General features: G+C 46.8%; 1 protein-coding gene across 44 annotated transcripts in view; it reads right to left on the bottom strand.

The window, feature by feature from the left end:
• Nucleotides 1–23,396, bottom strand: part of MADD (MAP kinase activating death domain) — a 200,198-nt gene that overhangs the window by 14,924 nt on the left and 161,878 nt on the right. For all 44 annotated transcript variants that reach the window (XM_063944616.1, XM_063944607.1, XM_063944599.1 and 41 more), the window contains 6 exons: nt 21,269–21,389; nt 21,080–21,185; nt 19,456–19,566; nt 18,503–18,610; nt 13,826–13,990; nt 7,300–7,372 (listed from right to left, as the gene is read on the bottom strand). In XM_063944616.1, coding sequence (XP_063800686.1) covers nt 7,300–7,372; nt 13,826–13,990; nt 18,503–18,610; nt 19,456–19,566; nt 21,080–21,185; nt 21,269–21,389 — 684 coding nt within the window. The remainder of the gene's footprint in view (nt 1–7,299; nt 7,373–13,825; nt 13,991–18,502; nt 18,611–19,455; nt 19,567–21,079; nt 21,186–21,268; nt 21,390–23,396) is intronic.

Raw genomic sequence — 23,396 nt, forward strand, 5'->3', positions numbered from 1 at the left:
CCCACCCTCGGAGGCTTGCATCCGTGGTCACCAGGACCCAGTCCTGAATGCCGAATCTGCGACCTTCGAGAAGGTGAGCACTCTGCAGCCACCACAGGAGAGACACCCTGGCTCTGGGGGATAGGGTGATTAACCGATGCATCTGAAGATGTGATCCGGACCACTTGTCCAGTAAGTCCCATTGGAAGGTCCTCGTATGGAACCTGCCGAAGGGAATGGCCTCGTATGATGCCACTGTCAAAGTCAGAAAAATATCGCGCTGCACGTTGCCATATATTCACCTCATGCGCTTGCCCGCTGCACATGCACTTTCTTTGGCGTGCGTGCACATACTCGCAGTTGCGTGACGGCGCCCCTACAGGCGTGCGCTCGAGCGCATGGTATGTGCACTTACGGTAGAGTTTGTGTGCGTCTAGCGAGCGACTCAATCGCTAGATAATAAATCCATATAGCAGGTTTTATAGGTAATGTTCCCTTTAGTGATAACTGTAAGTTTGGTTAATGTAACTTGTTCACGGACTTGGGAATCCCTCTTTACGTGGTACAAAGGGTCTGATTAAGGTAGAACAGTTGTGTCTGGTACCTAACCGAAGAGTATTTTAATAGCAATAATCCGGTGTTGGTTAGGTATAGATTAAACGCTCCTGCATATAGTTATGGCCATTAGTAGTTTCTGGACATTTCCTATATTTGCAGTTCATTGTCCATGTGTTGGAAATCCTGAGATTCCCTCCCACCTGAGCTGGTTGTAATAGTCACAGCCCACCTGTTCAAACTAACCTATGACCTTTTGTTATGATGCGAGGAGACATTCCTGTGTCCAATGAACAATGAGATTATAGGTCCCTTTGTAGTATACTGTATGTAGTGTATATAAGAACAAGCCAGCCTGAAGCAGCTCAGTCTCAATCTCCACAAACGGTTTTCATCTCGACTAACTTGGAGCTGGTAACCAGAAAGCAGCGCAGCGATCATTCCTAGTGTGTGTAAGTAATTCTCTGTAACCATTCTTAATCTCTGAATGTAATTGTGCCACGATCTCTCTCTCTCTCACTCTGTTATAGTATAAGATTGTGCTGCTATTTGTGTATTTCTGTCTAGATATTCTGTTAGAATTATATGTTAGCATGTAGAGTATAAGCTGCAACTGTGTACCCCTTTTGATATATCTAAAAGCTCGTTAGTAAAGGTGTTGGAACCTCAGCAGGATGTCTGTGTCTCTCTAGCTGGTACAAAGGGTTTCTGAGTTTCTAAATCGCTCTAACAGCATTTACATTAACAAGGTTAAGCAGCGTTATATCGCTGCAGTATTTCAGTAGTAAGGTTTACAATACAAACTCAATCATAGTGTGTTGCATACAAGGTTTACAGTGTAAGCATATTCTGTGTTTAAAGTTTATAAAGGTTACTGTCTGTGTGTACGCTCACTGTGGGTATTCCGTACACCCAGCACAGCGTGTGTACTTAATTTGCGTACCACGTGCGAGGTCTTCATACGCAAATAGCGTACGGAGTGCATAGCATGTGCACATGGTTTAGCAGCCATTACGGCTACACGGTATTAGTATATAGCTAATGTTAAAAAGGTAGATAGTGACTCTATCACCACCCTCCTTCCCAGGACCCGAGTGCAGTGATGCACTGACACCTGTTTTGGTTTTAATAGATTCCTGACCAGTGTCACGAGCTCCTGAGCTCTCTCTATCGGGAGATAAACCCTTTTCTGGTCTGTGTCTAGGATCATGCCTAGGAGAGGCAGATGAGCTGTAAGAACCAACTGCGACTTTGGAATATATAGAATCCAGCCGTGTTGCCGTTACACTTCCAGAGAAAGTGATACGCTGTTCAGCAACTGCTCTCTTGATCTCGCTTTTATGAGGAGATCGTCCAAGTACGTGATAATAGTGACACCTTGATTCCGCAGTAGCACCATCATTTCCGCCATTACCTTGGTGAATATTCTCAAGGCCGTGGAGAGACCAAACGGCAACGTCTGAAATTGGTAATGACAATCCCGTACCGCAATTCTGAGGTACGCCTGATGAGGTGGATAAATGGGAACATGAAGGTATGCATCCTTTATGTCCCGAGTCACCATAAAATCTCCCCCTTTCAGGCTTGCAATAACCGCTCTTAGCGATTCCATCTTGAACTTGAACCTTTTCAGGTATATGTTCAGGGATTTTAAATTCAATATGGGTCCGACCGAACCGTCTGGTTTCGGGACTACAACATGGTCGAATAATAACCCCCTCCTTGTTGAAGGAGGGGAACCTTGACCACCACCTGTTGAAGACGCAATTTGTGAATTGCAGTTAACACTGTTTCCCTCTCGTGGGGGGAAGCCGGCAGGGCCGTCGGTGAGGGGGCATCATCTCAAAGTCCAGCTTGTATCCCTGAGACACAATATCTATTGCCCAGGGATCTAACAGGGAGTGAACCCACTTGTGGCTGAACTTACGAAGGGGTGCCCCCACCGGGCCTAGCTCCGCCTGTGGAGCCCCAGCGACATGCGGTGGATCTTTGTAGAGGCCGGGGAGGACTTCTGTTCCTGGGAACTAGCTGTGTTGTGCAGCTTCTTTCCTCTGCCCCCGCCTCTGGCAAGAAAGGACGCACCTCGGACTTTCTTGTTTCTTTATTCGAAAGGCTGCATTTGATAATGTCGTGCTTTCCTAGGCTGTGCAGGAATATAAGGCAAAATATCAGAATTACCAGCTATAGCTGTGGAGACCAGGTCCGAGAACCCTTCTCCACACAATCCTCAGCCTTCCATATGCCTCTTAAGTCGGCATCATCTGTCCATTGCACATTCTACAGGACACGTCAAGCAGAAATCGACATAGCTTTGACTCTAGGACTCAGTATACTCATGTCTCTTTGGGCATGTTTTATATATATATACACCTATCTCTTAAGACAGCATCTTTAATATATATATATATATATATATATATATATATATCTCTATATATACATATATATACATATATATATATCTATATGCATACTAGGGTCTCAATCTCTGCTGATAAGGTACCTGTCCACGCTGCCACAGCGCTATAAACCCATGCCGACACAATCGCTGGTCTGAGTAGTGTACTAGAATGTGCACGCTATCTGCAGGATCCCTGAGAATAGCTAGTGCTACCTTCTGTGCAAACGTGACACCCTAGGGGAAGATTCCCATCACATCCTGGCCCTAGTGAGGAAAGGATACTGCCTGAGAATTCTTTGTGGGAAGCTGCAGTCTCTTGTCTGGAGATTCCCGCTCTTTTTCCTCATGAGAGGAGGGAAATTTACCTCAGCTTTCTTCCCCCTAACATGTGTACCCTTGTGTCAGGGACAAATGAGTCATCAGTGATATGCAAATCATCTTTTATTACAATAATCATATATTGAATACCTTTCAGCCATTTTGGCTGTAACTTTGCATTATCGTAGTCGACACTGGAGTCAAACTCCGTGTCGATATCAGTGTTTATTATTTTGGATAGTGAGCATTGTGAAACTCTGAAGGTCTCTGTGACATAGGGACAGACATGGGTAGATTTCCTGTCTGTTCTCTAATCTTTTGTGCAATAAATTCACCTCAGCACTTACACATATCCAAACAGGTGTCGGCGTTGTCGACGGAGACACCCTCTCACACACATATTTGCTCTATCTCCTCCTTAGGGGAGCCTTTTACCTCAGACATGTCGACACACACATACCGACACACCACACACACAGGGGATGGTCTATTTGAAGACAGTTCCCCCACAAGGCCCTTTGGAGAGACAGAGAGAGAGTATGCCAGCACACACCCCAGCGCTATATGACCCAGGAATCACACAGTAACTTAGTGTTAACCCAGTAGCTGCTATATATATTGTTTTTACGCCAAATTTATGTGCCCCCCCTCTCTTTTTCACCCTCTCTATCGTGCTTCTGCAGGGGAGAGCCTGGGGAGCTTCCTCTCAGCGGAGCTGTGGAGAGAAAATGGCGCTGGTGAGTGCTGAGGAAGAAGGCCCCGCCCCCTCAGCGGCGGGCTTCTCCCGCGATTTTGTGTAAAATTAATGGCGGGGGCTCATGCATATAACAGTGTCCAACTGTATATATGCTGCTTTTTGCCAGGAGGTAATCAATTGCTGCCCAGAGCGCCCCCCCCCCCCCCCTGCGCCCTACAGTGACCGGAGTGTGTGGGTTAGTGTGGGCGCAATGGCGCACAGCTGCAGTGCTGTGCGCTACCTCATATGAAGACAGGAGTCTTCTGCCGCCGATTTTGACGTCTTCTTGCTTAAACCCGCCGGCTTCTGACTTCTGGCTCTGCGAAGGGAACGGACGACAAGGTCAGGTCCTGTGTTCGATCCCTCTGGAGCTAATGGTGTCCAGTAGCCTAAGAAGCGCAACCTAGCCGCAGTTAGTAGGTTTGCTTCTCTCCCCTCAGTCCCACGTAGCAGAGAGTCTGTTGCCAGCAGAAGCTCTCTGAAAATAAAAAACCTAACTAAAATACTTTCTTATTAGCAAGCTCAGGAGAGCTCACTAAAATGCACCCAGCTCTGTCCGGGCACAGATTCTAACTGAGGTCTGGAGGAGGGGCATAGAGGGAGGAGCCAGTGCACACCAGTAGTACTAAATCTTTCTTAGAGTGCCCAGTCTCCTGCGGAGCCCGTCTATTCCCCATGGTCCTTACGGAGTCCCCAGCATCCACTAGGACGTTAGAGAAACGCCTTTAAACAACCCTCCACACGCTTATCCGTCGGTTCTTTCAGAGACGTGACGGTAGTTACTGGCAGAGCCGAGGATACCACCAGCCGCACCACCTGCGAATCCACTGGCAGGGGTGTTTCCCAATTTTTACTTAGCTCCGCAGCGAGGGGATAGCGAGCCAGCATCTTCCTGTGAGGCGTGAATTTCTTTCCTGGATTTTCCCAGGACTCCTGACGGATGTCAACTAAATGATCAGAATGAGGTAAAACTTGTTTAACCACCTTCTGACGTTTAAATCTGTCCGGTTTCTTAGGGGCAGCATCAGGCTATGGGTTATCAGTAATTTGAAGAATGAGCCTGATAGCCTCCAACAAGTCAGGAACATCCACATGTGAAACAGATTCCCCATCAGAAGTGTTAGGATCAGAATCTGTGGGGTCAGTATAAACGCCATCCTGATCAGACGAGGTGCCTGGGATGTTGGTGGATTGTGAGGAAGTAATGGCCCGCTTAGAGGACCCCTTGGACTTAGGCGGGCGAGGGTTAGACTTCTGAGTAGTCAGTGATTGGTTCAATTGCTGTAACTGAGCAGACAGTTGATCTACCCATGGCGGGTTAACCGCGGGGACCATAAGCGGTTGTACCGGCACAGCTGGTCCTATAAGAGGCGTTAAGTCTAGTTACCAGCGTATTCAATAGCGTGGAAAAAGTAGCCCAAGGCGGGTCATTTTGAACCCCCGTTGCTACAATCCCACTGGGGGGTAAGAACCTGAACCCTCAGCTGCTATATTTTCCTCAAATGTGTCTGCAGCGTCACCAATACACAATGTGGGATCAGCCCCAGCACCATTGCCCTTTATAGCTGACATATACGAAAGCTCAATGCAGGGCAACCCAGTACAATATCGGCAGCACAATACCTGACAAGAACCCCCTGTGCAGTGTAACAGCACAAACAGGGAATTCAAGAGGTATATGGTGACTAAAAATCACTGAGTATATTTAGTGAAATACCTATATTAAATGATAAACCTGACGCACCTAGCCCCCTCAGGTTATAGAATATAGGGATAGCAATCTGAGTGAGATACACGAAATTGAGGTCACACAGCAGCTATATGCACACACACACAGTCACATTGTACAATGCAGAAATTATGACATGCAATAAAACTGCACTGGACTAGCAATACAAAGTAGTACTAAGTATAGCTATGCACTCAATAAATATAACAATGCACAGTAAAGACTGGATGTATATCAAAGGGTAATTGTACTATATAACCCTGACTAAATGCACTCTTTCTTAACTAACACTGTCAGCAGACATGTAGAATACTTAAGTGTCCTGTAAAATGCACAGCGCTGACATGCAGGCGGCTTTACAGAAGAGGATTTGCCCAAACAGTCCCAGGATCAGCTCAGCTTGACCTAATGGCGAACAAACGCTGACAGGGAGTGAGGGAGAGAGAGATATGCAGCTCCAGGGTGGGAACATTTACTCTAAATGGCGGGCTGGGGGAGGGGCTACAGGTCAAAGCCTTATTTCCCTGCTGGACTTCACCACCGGGTACTGTGGGCTATGTAATAAACATTTTTTTTATCAAAACCGACCTGTGCCCTTGCCCCGGTGGTCTAGTGGGGTCCCTGTACTTCCACAGTGTCCATGCAAGTGCGCGCAGTCCGCCTCCCACCGGCCACGCGGGATTGCGATTTCCAGCGGGTCCCGTCTGAGGGACCCAGTTACCTACTCCCCGAGTGCGGTCACGCGATCCTGGAGAGTAGCAGTGGTGTGTGTGACTAACTTGAGAGAAACCGGAGCCTCCGCTGTAGGTACCCGGCAACCAGGGAGCGGAAGTGTACAGCGCCGCTGGGGGAGGCGATGGAGCTGCAGCAGGAGATGTCTGACTGACATCTAACACTTACAGTGCCTCTGCTGCAGCCCTTGAAGTCTTAATTTTTCACTTTAAAAGCTCTTCTCAGGGCTGCTGGAGCAGCCCCTGTTGTATGCCTGCACTGCATGGCACCAACTACAAAACTGAGCTTCTGTGCACGGAGGTGGGGTTATAGAGGAGGCGGCGCTATGCATTCTGGGAAGAAGGTCAAAGCTTTTAGCCTGTTGGTGCCTCGGATCAAGATCCTACTCTACACCCCAATGTCATTCCCTGTGGAGCCCAGTGTACCGCGCAGCAGAAATTCTCCTACCCTCAACCCACTGCACTCCTAAACTGGAGCCAGCATATTTCTTCAACAGTACACTATGTATAACTGCTCTGCTCAATTACCTAAGTATCACCCACATTAACACCAAGGTTGCCATATTACTGTAACAGTTTTCCTGCCCAGGGCTGGCCTGAGGCTTGATCTCTAGGTCCTTCACTATACCCTTTTCTCCCCTTGCCCTTAATTCTTAGTAATCTCAGCATCTCCATTCGGACATACTGACCATTTGGACCAAGTCCATAAGCTTTACAACAATCGTCCAGAACAGGCGGTTCATTGGCTAATCTGAATGATCATCGTTCAGTGTACGGCCAAGCTTTATGCTAGTAAACAAAATAAAGGCCTTTAAGCAAGGAAGGTGTGGCTGGGTAACGCTCGACTCACCTGGCTTAATGCTTTGTTGCCGGGCTGCTGCTCGCTCCATACTCTCCTTTACACAGTAGTACAGCTCCCGACACTGGAACCACATGGGAAAAGAATAAAACATAAAAAGAAAATTAACCTGTAGGCTTTTTGGAAATTGTCTGCTCACACTGTTTGACCTCCATACTTTGCACCTTAAAAAGCTTACACAGGTCTGTAGCTCCTCTCCCTCTATACCTCCGTGCGATAGCCTCAGTTTTAGTTAAGAGCACTGGTAAGTTCAAGGACTTTCAATGTTGCTGCCGGGCATCATAGTTATTCCTTTATTTTCTCTGCCTACTTATACACGGATCCGGGTCAGAGGAGTTTGTGCATGGAAACCTGGCTACCCCAGATAGTTGTATGTAGGACCTCTGTCTGCACAAGTATCATAGTGAGCCTACATAGAACTACTGTTTCTAGATAGGTGTGACAACACAGCCGGCGCGTTGTGTCACACAGTGGTAAAAGACACGCAGCTACTTCCCTAGCCCTGGTCTGACCCATGGACTACACTGATTGTTGAGTTGTATTTGGCTATATACTAGGCAATATTGTATTATATTGTATGATGTTATTGTTACAAGGGTACAGTTATGTTTTCGATGCATATATATGAATGTATTGGTTATTGTGTTATAGTTTGTAAAATAATGTTCCCCCCCCATGTGACTGCTCAGATAACCTGTGTGTTTGCTGTTGAGTAGATACAGCCAGTCTCAGATGTCAGGCCATACAAACCCCCTCATTCTTCCCCACACAATGGATTCCAGGCCACACAATCAGATTAAGTAAGGTTAATTTAGTTAACATCTATTGTGGCCTAGGGGACATGCCTGGACATGTGAAAGTAGGTTTGCTCTGAAACTGTTCTGGGGGTGTCACCTTATTGAAAGACAAAGGTTTGATAATAGCAAACAGAGGAGTTGAGAGAGATCTGGGAGAGAAGGTGAGAGAGTGGCAGGAGACTGGCTAAGAAGTAATGTTCTGCCGGGAGTTCCAGGAGGGAATTGTCGTGTCGAATTGGATCACAGAAGTGTGCTGAGCTGTTTATAACCCATTCTGTTCAATAAACCACTGTTGGTTTTTCATCTACCACCATGACTGAGTGATTTTGAACCCAGTATCCTCACATTTAGCGGCAGCGGTGGGATCACTCAAGACACCAGCAGAAAGGAATAAACCACAGCAGGCAATGGATTCTGCCCCGCTATGCTACCGATACAGCAAGAAAGGATCAACTACAGGACCTCTGTCGAACAAGACAGATTGAGTTTAATGCATCGGACACCAGAGCAGTCTTAATGGCAAAGCTAGCTGAATGGGACCAAGAACACCCTGGGCAGGAGGACGATGAGGACTGCATCCCAGAGCAGGCAGAGGGTCAAGGAACCACTGGAACTGCTACAACGAGCCCTGCACTGGTCGTTGGAAGTACAGATCAGTTGCGGGAGTTGCTAGCAGCACTAGGACAAGGAGCATCAGTACTGGGAGCCGCATTGGGGGCGCAGACCGGTATAACCGCCCCGGCAGTAGCGGTAAGGCAGACATCCCGGCTGAGGTATAATGAGGTCCCACCTTTTGATGAGGTCAGTTCGGATATTGATACTCATTTGCAGATGTTTGAATCTGTTATGATAATGCATGGAATTGAGGCAGCAGAGTGGCCTCGATATTTGGTACCCAGTCTGAGATGGCGGGCACTGGAGGCATTCCATGCCCTGAGTCCAGAGCAGATCCTGGTATATGAGGAGGTACGGAGTGTGCTGCTTGCCAGATATGCGGTGACCGCTGAATCGTATCGCATAAAGTTCCGGTCTATGGCGCGGAAAGGAGATGCCTCATTTATAGAGTTCAATAACTTGCTGCGGAGGAACTGTGATAAGTGGATGGCCGTGAAGAAGGCCCTTACTGTAGCAGACATTAAAAATGCTTTTATTTTGGAGCAGCTGCTAAACAAGATGCCTCGAGAGATCAGGGAGTGGGTGGCAGACCGGAACCCTACCACTCCGGAAAAAGCAGCACACCTAGCAGATGAGTTCACAGCTAACAGGCCTCGTGGAGAGGTGCCAATACAGAGGAGAGGACAACCCTGCGACGGCCCCAGCAGGATCGTGATCTACCATTGCTCCCCCACCGGCCGGCCCCAATACATACCCCAGCTTCCCTAGCCAGAAATTCAAGGTCTCGGGGACCAGCGTCACCTGCAAGCCGACGCTGCTACAACTGTGACCAGGTGGGGCATTTACTTCGGGACTGTACACGGGTAAGACGGCCATTCCCAGGTGCCCAATCTGCCATGTCGCGGGTGGCTGTGTGCCACGAATCATTTGGAACGGGGGAGGCGGACTACTTTCCTGATGCGCCAGAGGCGGAGGAAGTAGCATACCAAGTAGAGGTGGTAGCAGCTATTGGGAAATCCACCCCGGATAATATGAAGACCCACCTACAACCTGTAAAAGTTAATGGGAAGGAGCTGCAAGGGTTGAGAGACTCTGGAGCTTCTATCACCCTTATCCGGCCAGAATTAATTCCCCTCTGCCAAATACTGAGGATAAGGAAAGTTAAAATTTCCATGGCAGGAGGGCAGATCACTGTAATACCTATGGCAAGGGTACACCTGGACTGGGGCCTGGACTCTGGAGAGGTAAATGTGGGACTTTTGGATGGATTACCCACTCACGTCATCCTGGGCAACGATCTGAGTGCTGGATTGGCTAGTTACTTTGTGGAAGCTATCACCCGAAGCCAAGCACAGGCATTGGAGACAGTGCATGAGGACCCTCTCATGCCAGCACCAGGGGTCTCTGTGGAAGTGACAGCCACAAACCCTGAACCGTTGGCGGTGAGTAACCCTGTACCAGACTTGCCTGACTGTGATGAGAATCTGGGGGAAGTAGATAGGGTAGCCTTTAGGGAACCCCAACGGACCGACCCCTCCCTAGCTAGCCTCCGCAGGGCAGCGGGACGAACAAATTGGGGGCCTCAGGAGGATCGCATTATGTGGGAGGAGGGGAGACTGTACCGGGTGCCAGCAAAAGCAGACCCATTAGAGCCCGGGGTCCTAAGAAAACAGTTGATTGTTCCACAGCAGTACCGTGCCCGGTTGCTGCCCCTTGCCCATGACATTCCCTTAGCAGGCCACTTAATGGTTCGGAAAACCCGTGCCCGGCTGCTGCGACATTTCTTCTGGTCTGGGGTTAACCAGGAGGTAAAACAGTATAGAGAGTCATGTGAGGTCTGCCAACGCCTCGGGGGACCCCCACGCCGGGTTCCCCTACAACCCATGCCTGTCATAAGTGAGCCATTTAAGAGAGTGGCCATGGACATTGTGGGGCCTTTTAAGAAACCGAGCCGAACAGGAAAGAGATACATACTGACTGTAGTTGATTACGCGACTAGATACCCTGAGGCAGTGGCACTGGCATCCATAGATGCTGAACATATCGCCCAGGCTCTTATGGATATTTTTAGTCGCGTAGGATTTCCCCAAGAAGTAGTTACTGATCAGGGTACGCAATTTCAAGGGGAATTGCTGCAGACAGTATGGGACAACTTTGGGGTCCATCCCTTACGCACCACCCCTTATCACCCCCAGACTAATGGTCTCTGTGAGAGATTCAATTCGACCCTAAAGCAGTTGCTGCAGGCATTTGCTGAATCGGAGGGGGGAGACTGGGAGAAGTCCTTGCAACAGCTATTATTCGCGTACCGCGAAGTGCCGCAGGATTCAACCGGATTTTCTCCTTTTGAGTTACTATATGCCCGAAGGGTAAGGGGACCACTTGACCTAGTCAGGGAAAGCTGGGAAGGGTCATTTCAGGAACCTGAGGTTCCCATCTTGGAATATGTAGTCCAAATGAAGGAGAAACTGCACAGGTTGATGCAGCTTGCGCATGACCACACCCTGGGCGCGCAGGAAAGAGAGTGTGCCGGTACTATAACCAACAAGCGCAGGACAGGGAACTAGAGGTTGGACAGAAAGTGATGGTGCTAGTACCTGCCCGAAAGCATAAGTTACAGGCGACCTGGGCAGGGCCTTATACTGTAGTGGATCGGCAGGGCCAGGTAGATTACATTATTGCCCTAGACCAAACAGGGAAGCGGGTGGGTACCTACCACATAAATAGGTTAAAGAAATATGTCACCAGGGAGATAGGGGCGGTGGCAATCTGCTGCCCACCTATGGATGACCCAGAGACTGACCCCATCCCTGACATTCTAGCAGCCACCAAGAGGGACCTAGGAGTGGAGGTGGTGCCCATAGGCTCGCAGTTAACCGAAACCCAGGCCCTACAGATGAGGGAGGTATTGGAGGTAGATAGGCCACAATTCACAAGCAGGCCAGGGAGCACTCATGTAGTGGCCCATCATGTCAACACCGGGGAGGCTCGGCCCACTAGGCAACCCGCTTATCGGGTGAACCCCAGGGTGATTGATATGATCAAAAGGGAGGTCGATGAAATGCTGGCGCTTGGTGTTATTGTACCGTCCCATAGTCCCTGGGCCGCCAGCGTAGTCCTAGTGCCCAAGAAAGACGGCAGTACCCGCTTCTGCGTGGACTGTAGGAGGCTGAACGAGGTGACAGTGACAGACGCATACCCCATGCCCCGGGTAGATGAGCTGTTAGACAGGTTGGGAATGGCACGCTATGTATCCACTCTGGATCTTAGCAAAGGATACTGGCAGATACCCCTTACCAGGGAGGCACAGGAGAGGTCTGCATTCAGCACCCCATTTGGGCTCTTTGAATTTACTGCCATGCCCTCTGGGATGAAGAATGCCCCAGCCACCTTTCAGCGTACCATAGATCACCTACTGACAGGGTGTCAGGACTTTGCCCAGGCATACCTTGATGACATAGCCATTTTTAGTCAGACATGGGAGGAGCATCTGCAGCATGTGGCCCAGGTGTTGGCACGGATCAGCAAGGCAGGGTTAACAATCAGACCTGACAAATATCAGATGGGGATGGCAGAGGTGTTGTACCTCGGGCATAGGGTTGGTGGAGGCCATATTCGACCAGAGCCAGCGAAAATTGAGGCCATCCTGAAATGGCCTCGGCCCACTAACCAAAAACAGGTACGTGCCTTCCTTGGAACAGCAGGCTACTACCGTAAATTTGTGCCCCAGTACAGCACCATTGCCAAACCCCTGACTGACCTAACGACAAAAAAGTACACCCGACAAATTGACTGGAGCCCAGAGTGTGAGCAGGCTTTTTCCCAGCTGAAGGACATTTTGTCCCAATCCCTAGTGTTAGCAGCCCCCGACTTCCGCCGGCGGTTCATTGTGCAAACAGATGCCTCGGGTTGTGGAATAGGAGCTGTGTTGAGCCAAGTAGAGGAGGATGGTTGTGAACACCCAGTTGCCTTTCTCTCCCGAAAACTTATGGACCGTGAGATAGCCTATGCCACTATTGAAAAGGAGTACCTGGCCATAGTCTGGGCACTCAAGAAATTGCAGGCATATGTGTACGGGCGCGAGTTCTCAGTGGTAACAGACCACAATCTCCTTAGTTGGTTACAGCGCACTGCCGGAGACTATGGACGACTGCTGAGATGGAGCTTAGCCCTACAACTATACAATTTCTCTATCTCTCACAAAAAGGGCAGAGATCATGGGAACGCAGATGGCCTGTCCCGTCAGCAGGAACCAGACCCAGCGCCGAGCAAGCCCAGGAGATCCCTCGCTACCAATACCCAGGGTACAGGAGAATACCATTACTCTCAGCAAGCTTAAGCCACCCAGGACACCGGGCTTGGAAGTAGAGGGAGGAAATGTGACAACACAGCCGATGCGTTGTGTCACACAGTGGTAAAAGCTACTTCCCTAGCCCTGGTCTGACCCATGGACTACACGGATTGTTGAGTTGTATTTGGCTATATACTAGGCAATATTGTATTATATTGTATGATGTTATTGTTACAAGGGTACAGTTATGTTTTCGATGCATATATATGAATGTATTGGTTATTGTGTTATAGTTTGTAAAATAATGTTCCTCCCCATGTGACTGCTCAGATAACCTGTGTGTTTGCTGTTGAGTAGATACAGCCAGTCTCAGATGTCAGGCCATACAACCCCCTCATTCTTCCCCACACAATGGATTCCAGGCCACACAATCAGATTAAGTAAGGTTAATTTAGTTAACATCTATTGTGGCCTAGGGGACATGCCTGGACATGTGAAAGTAGGTTTGCTCTGAAACTGTTCTGGGGGTGTCACCTTATTGAAAGACAAAGGTTTGATAATAGCAAACAGAGGAGTTGAGAGAGATCTGGGAGAGAAGGTGAGAGAGTGGCAGGAGACTGGCTAAGAAGTAATGTTCTGCCGGGAGTTCCAGGAGGGAATTGTCGTGTCGAATTGGATCACAGAAGTGTGCTGAGCTGTTTATAACCCATTCTGTTCAATAAACCACTGTTGGTTTTTCATCTACCACCATGACTGAGTGATTTTGAACCCAATATCCTCACAATAGGCCTTTTATTTCCTGCCATAAGCTCACCTTCTTAGTGAAGAACTTGTTGAGTTGCGTCTCCTGCCCGTTTCTCCTCCACAAGCAGAGCACTTTTGTCTTGGGGCAATAGGTCATGTTAATGAGTTTTTCATACCACCAGCGTTCATACACAGCTCCAATGTTGCTACGTAATACGATGCAATCATCGCAAACCTGAAAGATTGAGAGATGTCACAAATCAGACACAAATCAGCTTAATTCCGTACATAGTGGCAATGTGGGCATATCCGAACTCTATGTAGCGTGACCGGGGAAAGCAGTCTTCCCCTTACGTATGAGCATCTCTGCTCTCAATACTGGATATGAGTAAAGATGCCATCCGACTTGGTGTATGGGCCAGTTACACAAGATAAGTGGGATGCAGTTAATTTGCCGTCTGTCGGAATTCCGGCGGTCAGGATACAGACGCCAGAATCCAGACAGCTGACAATGCCGACGCTTCGGGGCTATTCTGTCCACGACACCCATAGAGTGGGAATAGAACCTGTTGGCAAGCGCAGCTCACCATCGAGCCTGCAGTGTGGCGAGCACAGCGAGCCCGCAAGGGGACTCCTTGTGCTCACCCCACTGCCGGCATACTGGCGGCCGGAATGCCGTTGTCGGTATACTGACGGCCGGCATCCCGCCCACCGGTAAATCATACTGATCCCACATAAGTAACAGAAAGCATAACCACTCCCTGTGCATGGAACTACATAGGTAATTTTGCACCCATTCAGTGCTCCTCTTCTGGACAGAAGGCAACCTTTACATATAGATAATGCAAAAGGTAAAAAGTCACTCATTGATAAATAAGCCCCACAGCCTGTAACAAGGCAGTTAGGAGCCGATTAGCTGATACTTTCTCTCTCTCTATGGCTTAGTACATGGACCCCTTAGTCATACAGGCCACTTTGATGCTTAGTAAATCATTTTACAGGGCGTGGCCTGACAGCCTAGGGGATGGGAGCTGCCTGAACAAAGCTCCTGCTTATTTTGCTCTTTTAAGCCCTACATCTGCTTATTTGAGGCCCCACATATCATTTTTATGGCCACCCGGGAGGCCCTGCACCTCTACATATAGTTTGTTCCACTGTGGGTTGGTACCTAATCCACCTCCGGTGGCCGGACTACTCACCACACTGTGGCCGGGAGCTGTGTTGGGGACCGCAGCCGGAGTAGCGGAGACCGGAAGTTCGGGTCTGCCGCGCGCACAATAGTGCTATCTCTTCCCCACCCGCTGGAGCTGTGTTGCCGCGAGAGCTGTGTTGGAGACCACAGCCGAAGTAGCAGAGACTGGAAGTTCGGGTCTGCCGCCGGTCGCACACTAGCGTGATCTCCTTCCCTACCTGCTGGAGCAGTGTCTCTCTGCATCTGCTGACCCCCGCCGCCCAAGGCCACCTCTGATTGTGGCTGAGAAGGTCAGCCTGGACGCTGCAACACAATAGGAGCCATCGCTTCCTCTTAGCTCCCGGTGGCCATATTGATCATGGCTCCCTCCTGCTACCAGCAGTAATCCTCGCACTGGAAGGCAGCACTTGTGAGTCACCTTAATTATATAAAGGGTACGCAGCCTATACCGATCTGGACGCTTTATATTCTGCTGGAAATTATTTTTGTATAATTCTCTTAGAAGATACCCCTGCATATTTTTCAACCCATCATTAGCCTTGCGCTGCACTGAACACCCTATTTCCAGCTTGCAGTTCAACTATAGAGTGTAACGCCTGAACTTGGAGCTCCCTCTTGTGGTGCTTCTGGAGATCTGCCATTTATTTTGATAAGCAAGACATTTGCTTCAAGATGTGACTTCGTAGAGCTGTCCTGAGACCACAATTCTTCGGTAGCTATGAGATTTTGATTATCGTGTATCCTCTCTGCTACAGAGCTTAACCTAACTATACTCTGCAAACTTACTCTATATTTCCAATCGACTTCTCTTCGTCATGCCGAAGAACAATCGTAAACAAAACGGGTCAGAGCTGACTCTTGCCTTCTTAACGGACAAGACTCCAAGAAGTTCAAATTCTTCTCAGCAAGACAACTCAGACTCCGAAGATTCGGATCATTTAGAAAGACTTATGTTCACTTTTCCATGAGAACCAAGAGATGAGGAGATCTGTTCAAGCAGTACAAGCCGAAGTGCACTTGGCGGGTTAGCTCCCGTAAAGCCAAAATCAATGACCTAGGTCAGGGGTTCTCAAACTCGGTACTCAGGACCCCACACAGTGCATGTTTTGCAGGTAACCCAGCAAGTGCACAGGTGTATTAATTACTCACTGACCCATTTTAAAAAGTCCACAGGTGGAGCTAATTATTTAACTTGTGATTCTGTGAGGAGACCTGCAAAACATGCACTGTGTGGGGTCCTGAGGACCGAGTTTGAGAACCTGTGACCTAGGTGATAGGATGGATCATTTGGAATCTAAAGTGGACGAGGTGGTCTCTTCCCAACAAGACTTGGGTGATGAACTCCATAACTTAAAGCAGGACGTTCAAGCTCCTTTTGGAACACCAGGAAGACCAAGACAATTGGGCTAAGCGTAATAACCTGCGTATTAGAGGAAGAAGTTCTGGAAGAAGTTGAGATGTCGACACTGGATGACTATATTAAAAAGCTTTTTTCGCATCTCTCACCAGCAACACCTGAGGACCATCTTTTGTTGGACAGAGCACATAGGGCTCTTCGTACTAGATCATAAGACTCCTCTCAACCCAGAGATATCATTCCCTGTTGTCATTATTTTACAGCTAAAGAGGATATTCTATGAGAAGCTAGGAAGCACTCTACAATTTCATTCCAGGGTCAATCACTTCAAATTTGTCAGGACATTGCCCCTGCTACTTAAGAGGAAGGACTTTAAACCTGTCACCTCGGTACTTAGGGACAATAATATTCGCTAGAGATGGGGTTTCCCCTTCCGCATCATGGTATGGCATAAAAACCGCCTTCTCTCAGCTATGAACATGGAAGAAGCTTGTGGACTTTTGGACACTATGGGCCTGTCAATTCCATCTACCACCAGCGATACGCCCGCTAGGAAACAAAGTTCTCCCTCTGTGTCAATTGCCACTCCTTGTTGATCTCTGAACTGGTCAAAGGTGCCGTCTGCGAGAAAATCGTCTCCAGCTGGCCCTCCGACTTGACGGTGTTTAAACTTCCTAAGTATTCGACCCTGTTTCTTTTTTGAGATTGTCTTGTGTATGACATGGTGGTACAGGGTGGTCTACAGTTTGCCGGCTGTTGGCAACCCAACGCACAGTATACCAGCAGTATGGCCGCCGGCATACCATACTACACCCGGTGGTACAATATGTCCTTTTTGTCTTTGTGCAATTTCTCCATACCACCTTTACTGCTATAATAAGTACAATTTTTTTCTTTATATATTATTCGATGTCCGCTAGGTTGCATTATTATTATTATTATCATCATCATCATCCTTTGTTTATATGGCGCCACAAGGGTTCCGCAGCGCCCAATTGCAGAGTACATAAACAAATAATCAAACAGGAAAACAGCAACTTACAGTTGAAGACAGTATAGGACAAGTATAGGGTAAATAAACATAGTTACATCAGCAGATGACACTGGAATAAGTATCAGGTGGCAGAAGACTGCTGGATGTGGTACAGTTGAAGATTATTAAAGTAAGAAAGGATAAGCACATGAGGGAAGAGTTCCTGTTCGTGAGAGCTTACATTATGGTTCCCGATCCTCCTAACAGAGGCTCAACTTTATGTTTAGGCACTGTTTACTCTCACATGTTGTTAGTTTTTATTACCCTCAGTTCCTTATAGACTTGGATTTCATTTAGAACCGCTTTGATTCACTTTTAATCCATTTCCGCTTATTTCTGCTCTAATTAAATGTGGTCCTGGACTCGGGATGTTTATCTCTAGGACTTTAGTCTCCCTGATGCCCCTGGACTGCCGAGGCCATGTTCCCTACATTGGGTTTTACACCCAGTTCCGGTCATTGTCACTCTGTAACCTGTTTTTCCCTGACCAACAAGTCGGACCAGATGTACCCCATTCTGGTTACCAATCGCCCCGGTATCCCGAATTCTGTCTTTTTTACTCTTTCCCTCTTTTCTTTATGGTTACTTGATTTATTGTGTGAAGCAATTCTCAATGTATCCATTATTACTTCTACTATGCTTTATTACAGATGTTCAGACTCCTGTGGAAGGAGTCAGGGTGACCCGAACAGCCGATTGCCATGGCTCTTAGACTCTACTCACAAAATGTCAAAGGTTTGAATATCCCTTCCAAACGCACCAAGCTTTTTATTTTACTTAAACAGGCCAAGATTGATTTAATTTTCTTGCAGGAAACCCATTTTAAAAAGCCCGATCATCCAGAACTAAAATCTGCTAGATACTGTATGTAGCTTCTAATACGTTTGATGCAGAATCAACCCCATGCTATTGGAAACGAGTAAAATAGCTTTTCCTGTGTAGCACTTGCTGAAATAATGTCATGCTTGTGTGGCAAACACTGAAGATACAGCATTAAACGAATTAACCCTACCCCCATAGTCATTGCTTTAATGTGCCTTACTAAAGGACATCTCAGTAGGGTGAACAGTTGGGATATTCCGGTAGATGTAAATGTGAGAAAGTTAATAAATGGATGTACAGTAACTAAATATGGGTGTATCTGCTGCAGATCATTTACACTCACCTCCATGAAGAACAGGTCTCCGCTAGTGTCAGTCCCAGCATGCACTACAAACGTTTGCTTCTTGATGTGACGGCTTCCACTAGGGCGAATGCTGAGGTCACGGCCATTCTACGTTTTAAGTTACATTGTTAATTTGAGAACACTAAATATTGCAGCACACTTATACATGTTACAGGAAGCATCAAACAGGTATAGGTAAACAAACAAAAATGTTTTAGTAAATAATAGATTTACAAACTTTTCTTGCATGTTACAATGTAACTACAGAAGAGTTTACCTAACACTGAGGCACTATTATAATATGCAACCCATGACCCGATCTACAGATGTGTCCTCTGACATCCTTGCTGTAGTCATGCTAAACAGCCCTTGAAGTCACGTCATGCCGAGACTCCGTAGCGCAGTGTGTCTTTTTTTGAGTTTCTTTCAGCGAAACTATGTCTTAGACACAAAGTAATGTAATAGGACACACAAGCAGCTTTTGCTGATTAAAATTATATGCAACATGCATATACACTGTGTGTAATTGCGGCTCTATCTGCATCTGAAATGCCATGTTACAGTGTTCTCCGGGATAACACTGTAGCATAGCATTTTGTATGCAAATACAGTCGCACTCACACACAGAATATATGCATGTTATTTTAATCAGCAGAAGCTGCTTGTGTGTCCTATTACATTACTGATGCATTTTAAAGGGGAAAAACGCCCCAAAAAAACAAAAAAATCTTTCTGCGCTACCGAATCACATGGCACTCACGTGGTATGTGTAACGCGACTTGTAGCGCACTGAGCAAAGCTGTAAGAGGACACATCTGTCGTATTGGATTGCACATATTACTGAGTATGTAAGATTGTATTAAAATATGCATTTGTTTTTTTTACATTCAAATCTTTAGTTTTAGTTCTCCCATGTCCCCTCCGTATTGTACAGAAATGTTCCATGTTCTCACCATGTCTGTTACTCTGTCCAGCAACTCGTTGATCTGTTGACTGTGCGTTAAACCAATGTGGCACTTTCCCAGAAGACGACGAACCTTCCTCCGGAGATCAGTCTTATTTACCTGGATGAGGAAGAAGCCAGATATTATTTGTCATTATTTCAGATTTTAAACGTTATGAACCAACCTTGGTAAAAGAGAATAATATAAAACATCACAGTGTATCCTACCAAAGTTACTCATCAGGGAAGCCACTAGCTCCTAGTGAACAGATAGGATAATATCTCAAGAGCACTGGATTTTGCCAAATAGCCACATCCACTGTGTGTAGCAGCTGGTGCATATTTACCACTACAACCATTACACCAGGAAGACTACACACTCATCCAGGCAGAGTCTTTTCTCATTAGACTTTGCATTTTTTTCTAGCACTAACACTTCTATAAAAGCTGGTGCACTCTGGCCATGCAGTGGCCATGCAGCTGCTTTGTGCTGATCTGCAAAAGTGATGAAGACACGATGGACATACTGGACCGTGGGGGAAGGGGCGGAGATGTATTATAGCGCCACGTACATACAGAGGCGAAGCAGGAAGCTATACAGACAAGATGTATTAACATTCCTTCTGAAGAAACCGCCAGAGTGGAACGGCAGAAAAACGCTTTGAGGATGGACAGCATTCTCCCTCACCCATCGTGCTTCTCTCGTTATTTGACAACATACAGTACGGAGATGGACAGCAGTTTGTGAGCTGTCTCCTTCCCGCTTCATACCGCAAAGCACTTGCAACACTCACCTACAGCCAACCAGCTCAACGAAGCACAGGAGACACTAGATTCAGGACGGCTATGAACACAGTTGGTGAGACGTAACTATATGAGCGGGAGGTAGTAGCATACCGCTGGCTGATGAATTGTATCTGAACATTACATTCTACCTGCCTGCTAAATCAAAAATCTGTGACTATTTATTCTTATGGCTTTCTATGGAACTGGAGCATATTAATCAATTTTGGTGATAAGGAGAATTTGCCACACGTATATATATATATATATATATATATATATATATATATATATATATATATATATTTGTTATTTCTATAGGTACTTTATTTGTGTGTCCCGAATGGACAAATTCTATTAACTTTTGATAAATTTTTCAAGAGCTCTCTAGTAGAGGACTTGTATTACTCATCCTTTTGTTAGTATTAGCATCTTGACTGCCGGAGCGGGCAAGTGAAACCCCCCCACTTTCGCATAACGCCCCTGTCATGTACCGCACACTGGCACATTCATACATGGGGGAGAAGTGGTATCAGTGCATCACATTTTACATCTACTCCCTAATGCAGAGTTGGACTCTCTGCCGATGTCAGACACCAAGTGTTTTTTTTTCTCCTGTGCAGAGTCACGGTTGCAATTGAAATGCAGTCTCAGAAATGTTTTGAAAATGTATTGGGTGTTCCCAGGATGTGACTATGCGGACGCACAGATATAGTCCGTCTTATGGGAGTGTCCGGCTCAGAATCCGGCCCACTGTGTATGTTACATATAGTGATCCTTTTAGCACACATGAAATACACCCGCAGAGAGATGACCCCAGAGGAGGACAAACGCCAAGCCGCAAAACATACCTTTATCATAACCATGTAGGCCACCATATTATGCAGAAGAGTTGCCAGGAGCCGGTCCTCATCATTTTCCAGGCGTTTCCTGTCGTGATCTCCGAGAGAGAAGTACCTACAAAAAAAGTAGAGCATCCAATCACTGGCCAGCAAGAGCTCGAGTCAATCGTAAAGCGGCAGGTCATGGCGATGTCTCACCGGTCTATCATCTCCTGAGGGCCTTGGTCCATGCCCATTCCCTCTCTCTCCAGCATCACAGCATCAAGGAAAGCATCTTCCCAGAACTGCATCTGGTCCCAGAGCGTGGAACGCTCCTTACCTGAAATACACTCAGGCCTTAGAGCGGAACTGACACCCACTCACAGCATGCACATGCCGGTCACTAGCTCACATGCACAAACACACACCCACATTGTCACACAAAACCGCAGCAACCTGCAATGATATAAAATAAATGGTATGTCTTACAGGAGTCTTTCACTGGCAGAAACATCCTTTGTATTTGCGTTCTCTTTTCCACCAGCCTAATTTACAAGTTTAATATTATTATTAATAGTAAATGTTATTTATATAGCAATTTTCTCCTAATAGGACTCAGGAAGTTACCACTAGTGAGGTGACCAGAATGGCACCTTCCACACAAATAAGCCGGACGATTTGGTGGGGACTGTGGGTTGCTGTGAGGGCAGCAGAGGGAGGTGGATCAGAGCTGAGGGACAGAGACAGAGGTGACCCAGCATATACCGGGTCCATCAGACTAGTAATACATACACTTTGATTATATATATTGTAAGGTGGCCAGCGTGGGGTAATGCTGGTCACTGGCAGACAGTGAAGGGCAGAGGGCTTTCATCATATTGAATTGGTCAGCTCTAGTATGAATTTTTTTTATAGGTAGTGGGGTTTTTGTTTTGTTTTTTCATTTGGATTATTACAGTTTCAGAAAGAAAAAAACTAATTGTTCTTTTTTTTAATATTGGAAAAAGTAGTCAACAAGAGTTTTAGGGAGTCTTTTATTCAAGGAGCGTTTACCTTAAAACTGTGGCTATTTGTGTTTGCTGCACTCTTCGGATATACAGTAGTAGGTATGTCCTTTAGGGTCTCCCTGGCCAATATTCTGCACAATTTAAGAGGTGAAGCCAGTTCAGGCAAGACAGATTTTGGGGTGGGTGGGGGCGTGCTACCCTTTGTTTAATACTTACTTTTATGTAGACTGTGCCCTGTTAGGTCAGGATCAAATATCCACAGTCTGAGAATTTGGAGCGGACATTCAGCTGAATTAGAGCGAATACAAATTCTGGGCTTTCATGCACTCCTGTAGAATCTCTATTATGTACATACAACTTGCAACTACTTTTGAACACAACAGATTTGGCCACTAATTATTTTTTTTTTTAGTTTTTATATATATATTTATTTTTTAAAGCAGGCCACCTACTTTTAGGAGCCACGATTGACAAGGTAACGCTTTCAAATATGCTTTCAACATTTTGATGCCTGCAACTACTGCTAGTGTGATATTTTTTCCAAGTCCCTCCATACGCCCAGGTTCTGTGAGAGGTGTTCGCTCTGTCTGATCCACTAATTCAACCAAAGTGCTAGAGAGTAACCAACTGTACATGTTTCACAGGGATGTAAACTTCAGTAATCAAGCCAATCGCCGTAGCATTGTTAAATATTTGAAGGTTTATTTACTTACAAGTTAGTCTTTTAATCAAGTTGGGGGACACACAATACAGGTTGTGTACAACGTCTAAGTGGGGGAATGACAAAGTTAAAACGCTCATCAAAAAACCCTTCCAGGCAGGATGAGAAAGGGTAAAGCCTGCGCCAGATGCAGGAGCAACTAGCTCAGCAATAGATGCTAGGCCATCAGAGCAGCAGCTAAAGTCAGGTTCTTCTGTACAGAGTAAATGACCCATCAACATCGAAAAAACGTCTCCTTCACCATTTTTCATTTAAATATGTAAAATTAAATTTAACATACAGCCCTGCAAAAGTGTGTCCTCCCGAGGGCTTACTCTGCAAGGAACAAGTACAACTACTCCTATCATTGGCTCATGGAAAATTCTACCTTTCCGCAAGTGCTGCCGTCCTGCCCTGCACCCCAGGTGCTTTGCTATAGAACTCGCTGCACCAGTTTAATCCGGGCTATGTGACGGCAGCAGAGGATTTTGCTCTGCGCCTCTGTCATTCTATACTATGTACGTGATCTCCAGAGTTTGCAATCTAATTCATACCGCCCCAGCACCACCATGGATACCAGAAAAGAGCTGGATGGAGCCACTGAAGCTTGGCCTCTAAAGAAAGTGGTGTGGGTCATTAT

The sequence above is a fragment of the Pseudophryne corroboree genome, chromosome 11 (genome assembly GCF_028390025.1).
Source record: "Pseudophryne corroboree isolate aPseCor3 chromosome 11, aPseCor3.hap2, whole genome shotgun sequence".
In the NCBI taxonomy this organism is placed as follows: Eukaryota; Metazoa; Chordata; class Amphibia; order Anura; family Myobatrachidae; genus Pseudophryne; species Pseudophryne corroboree.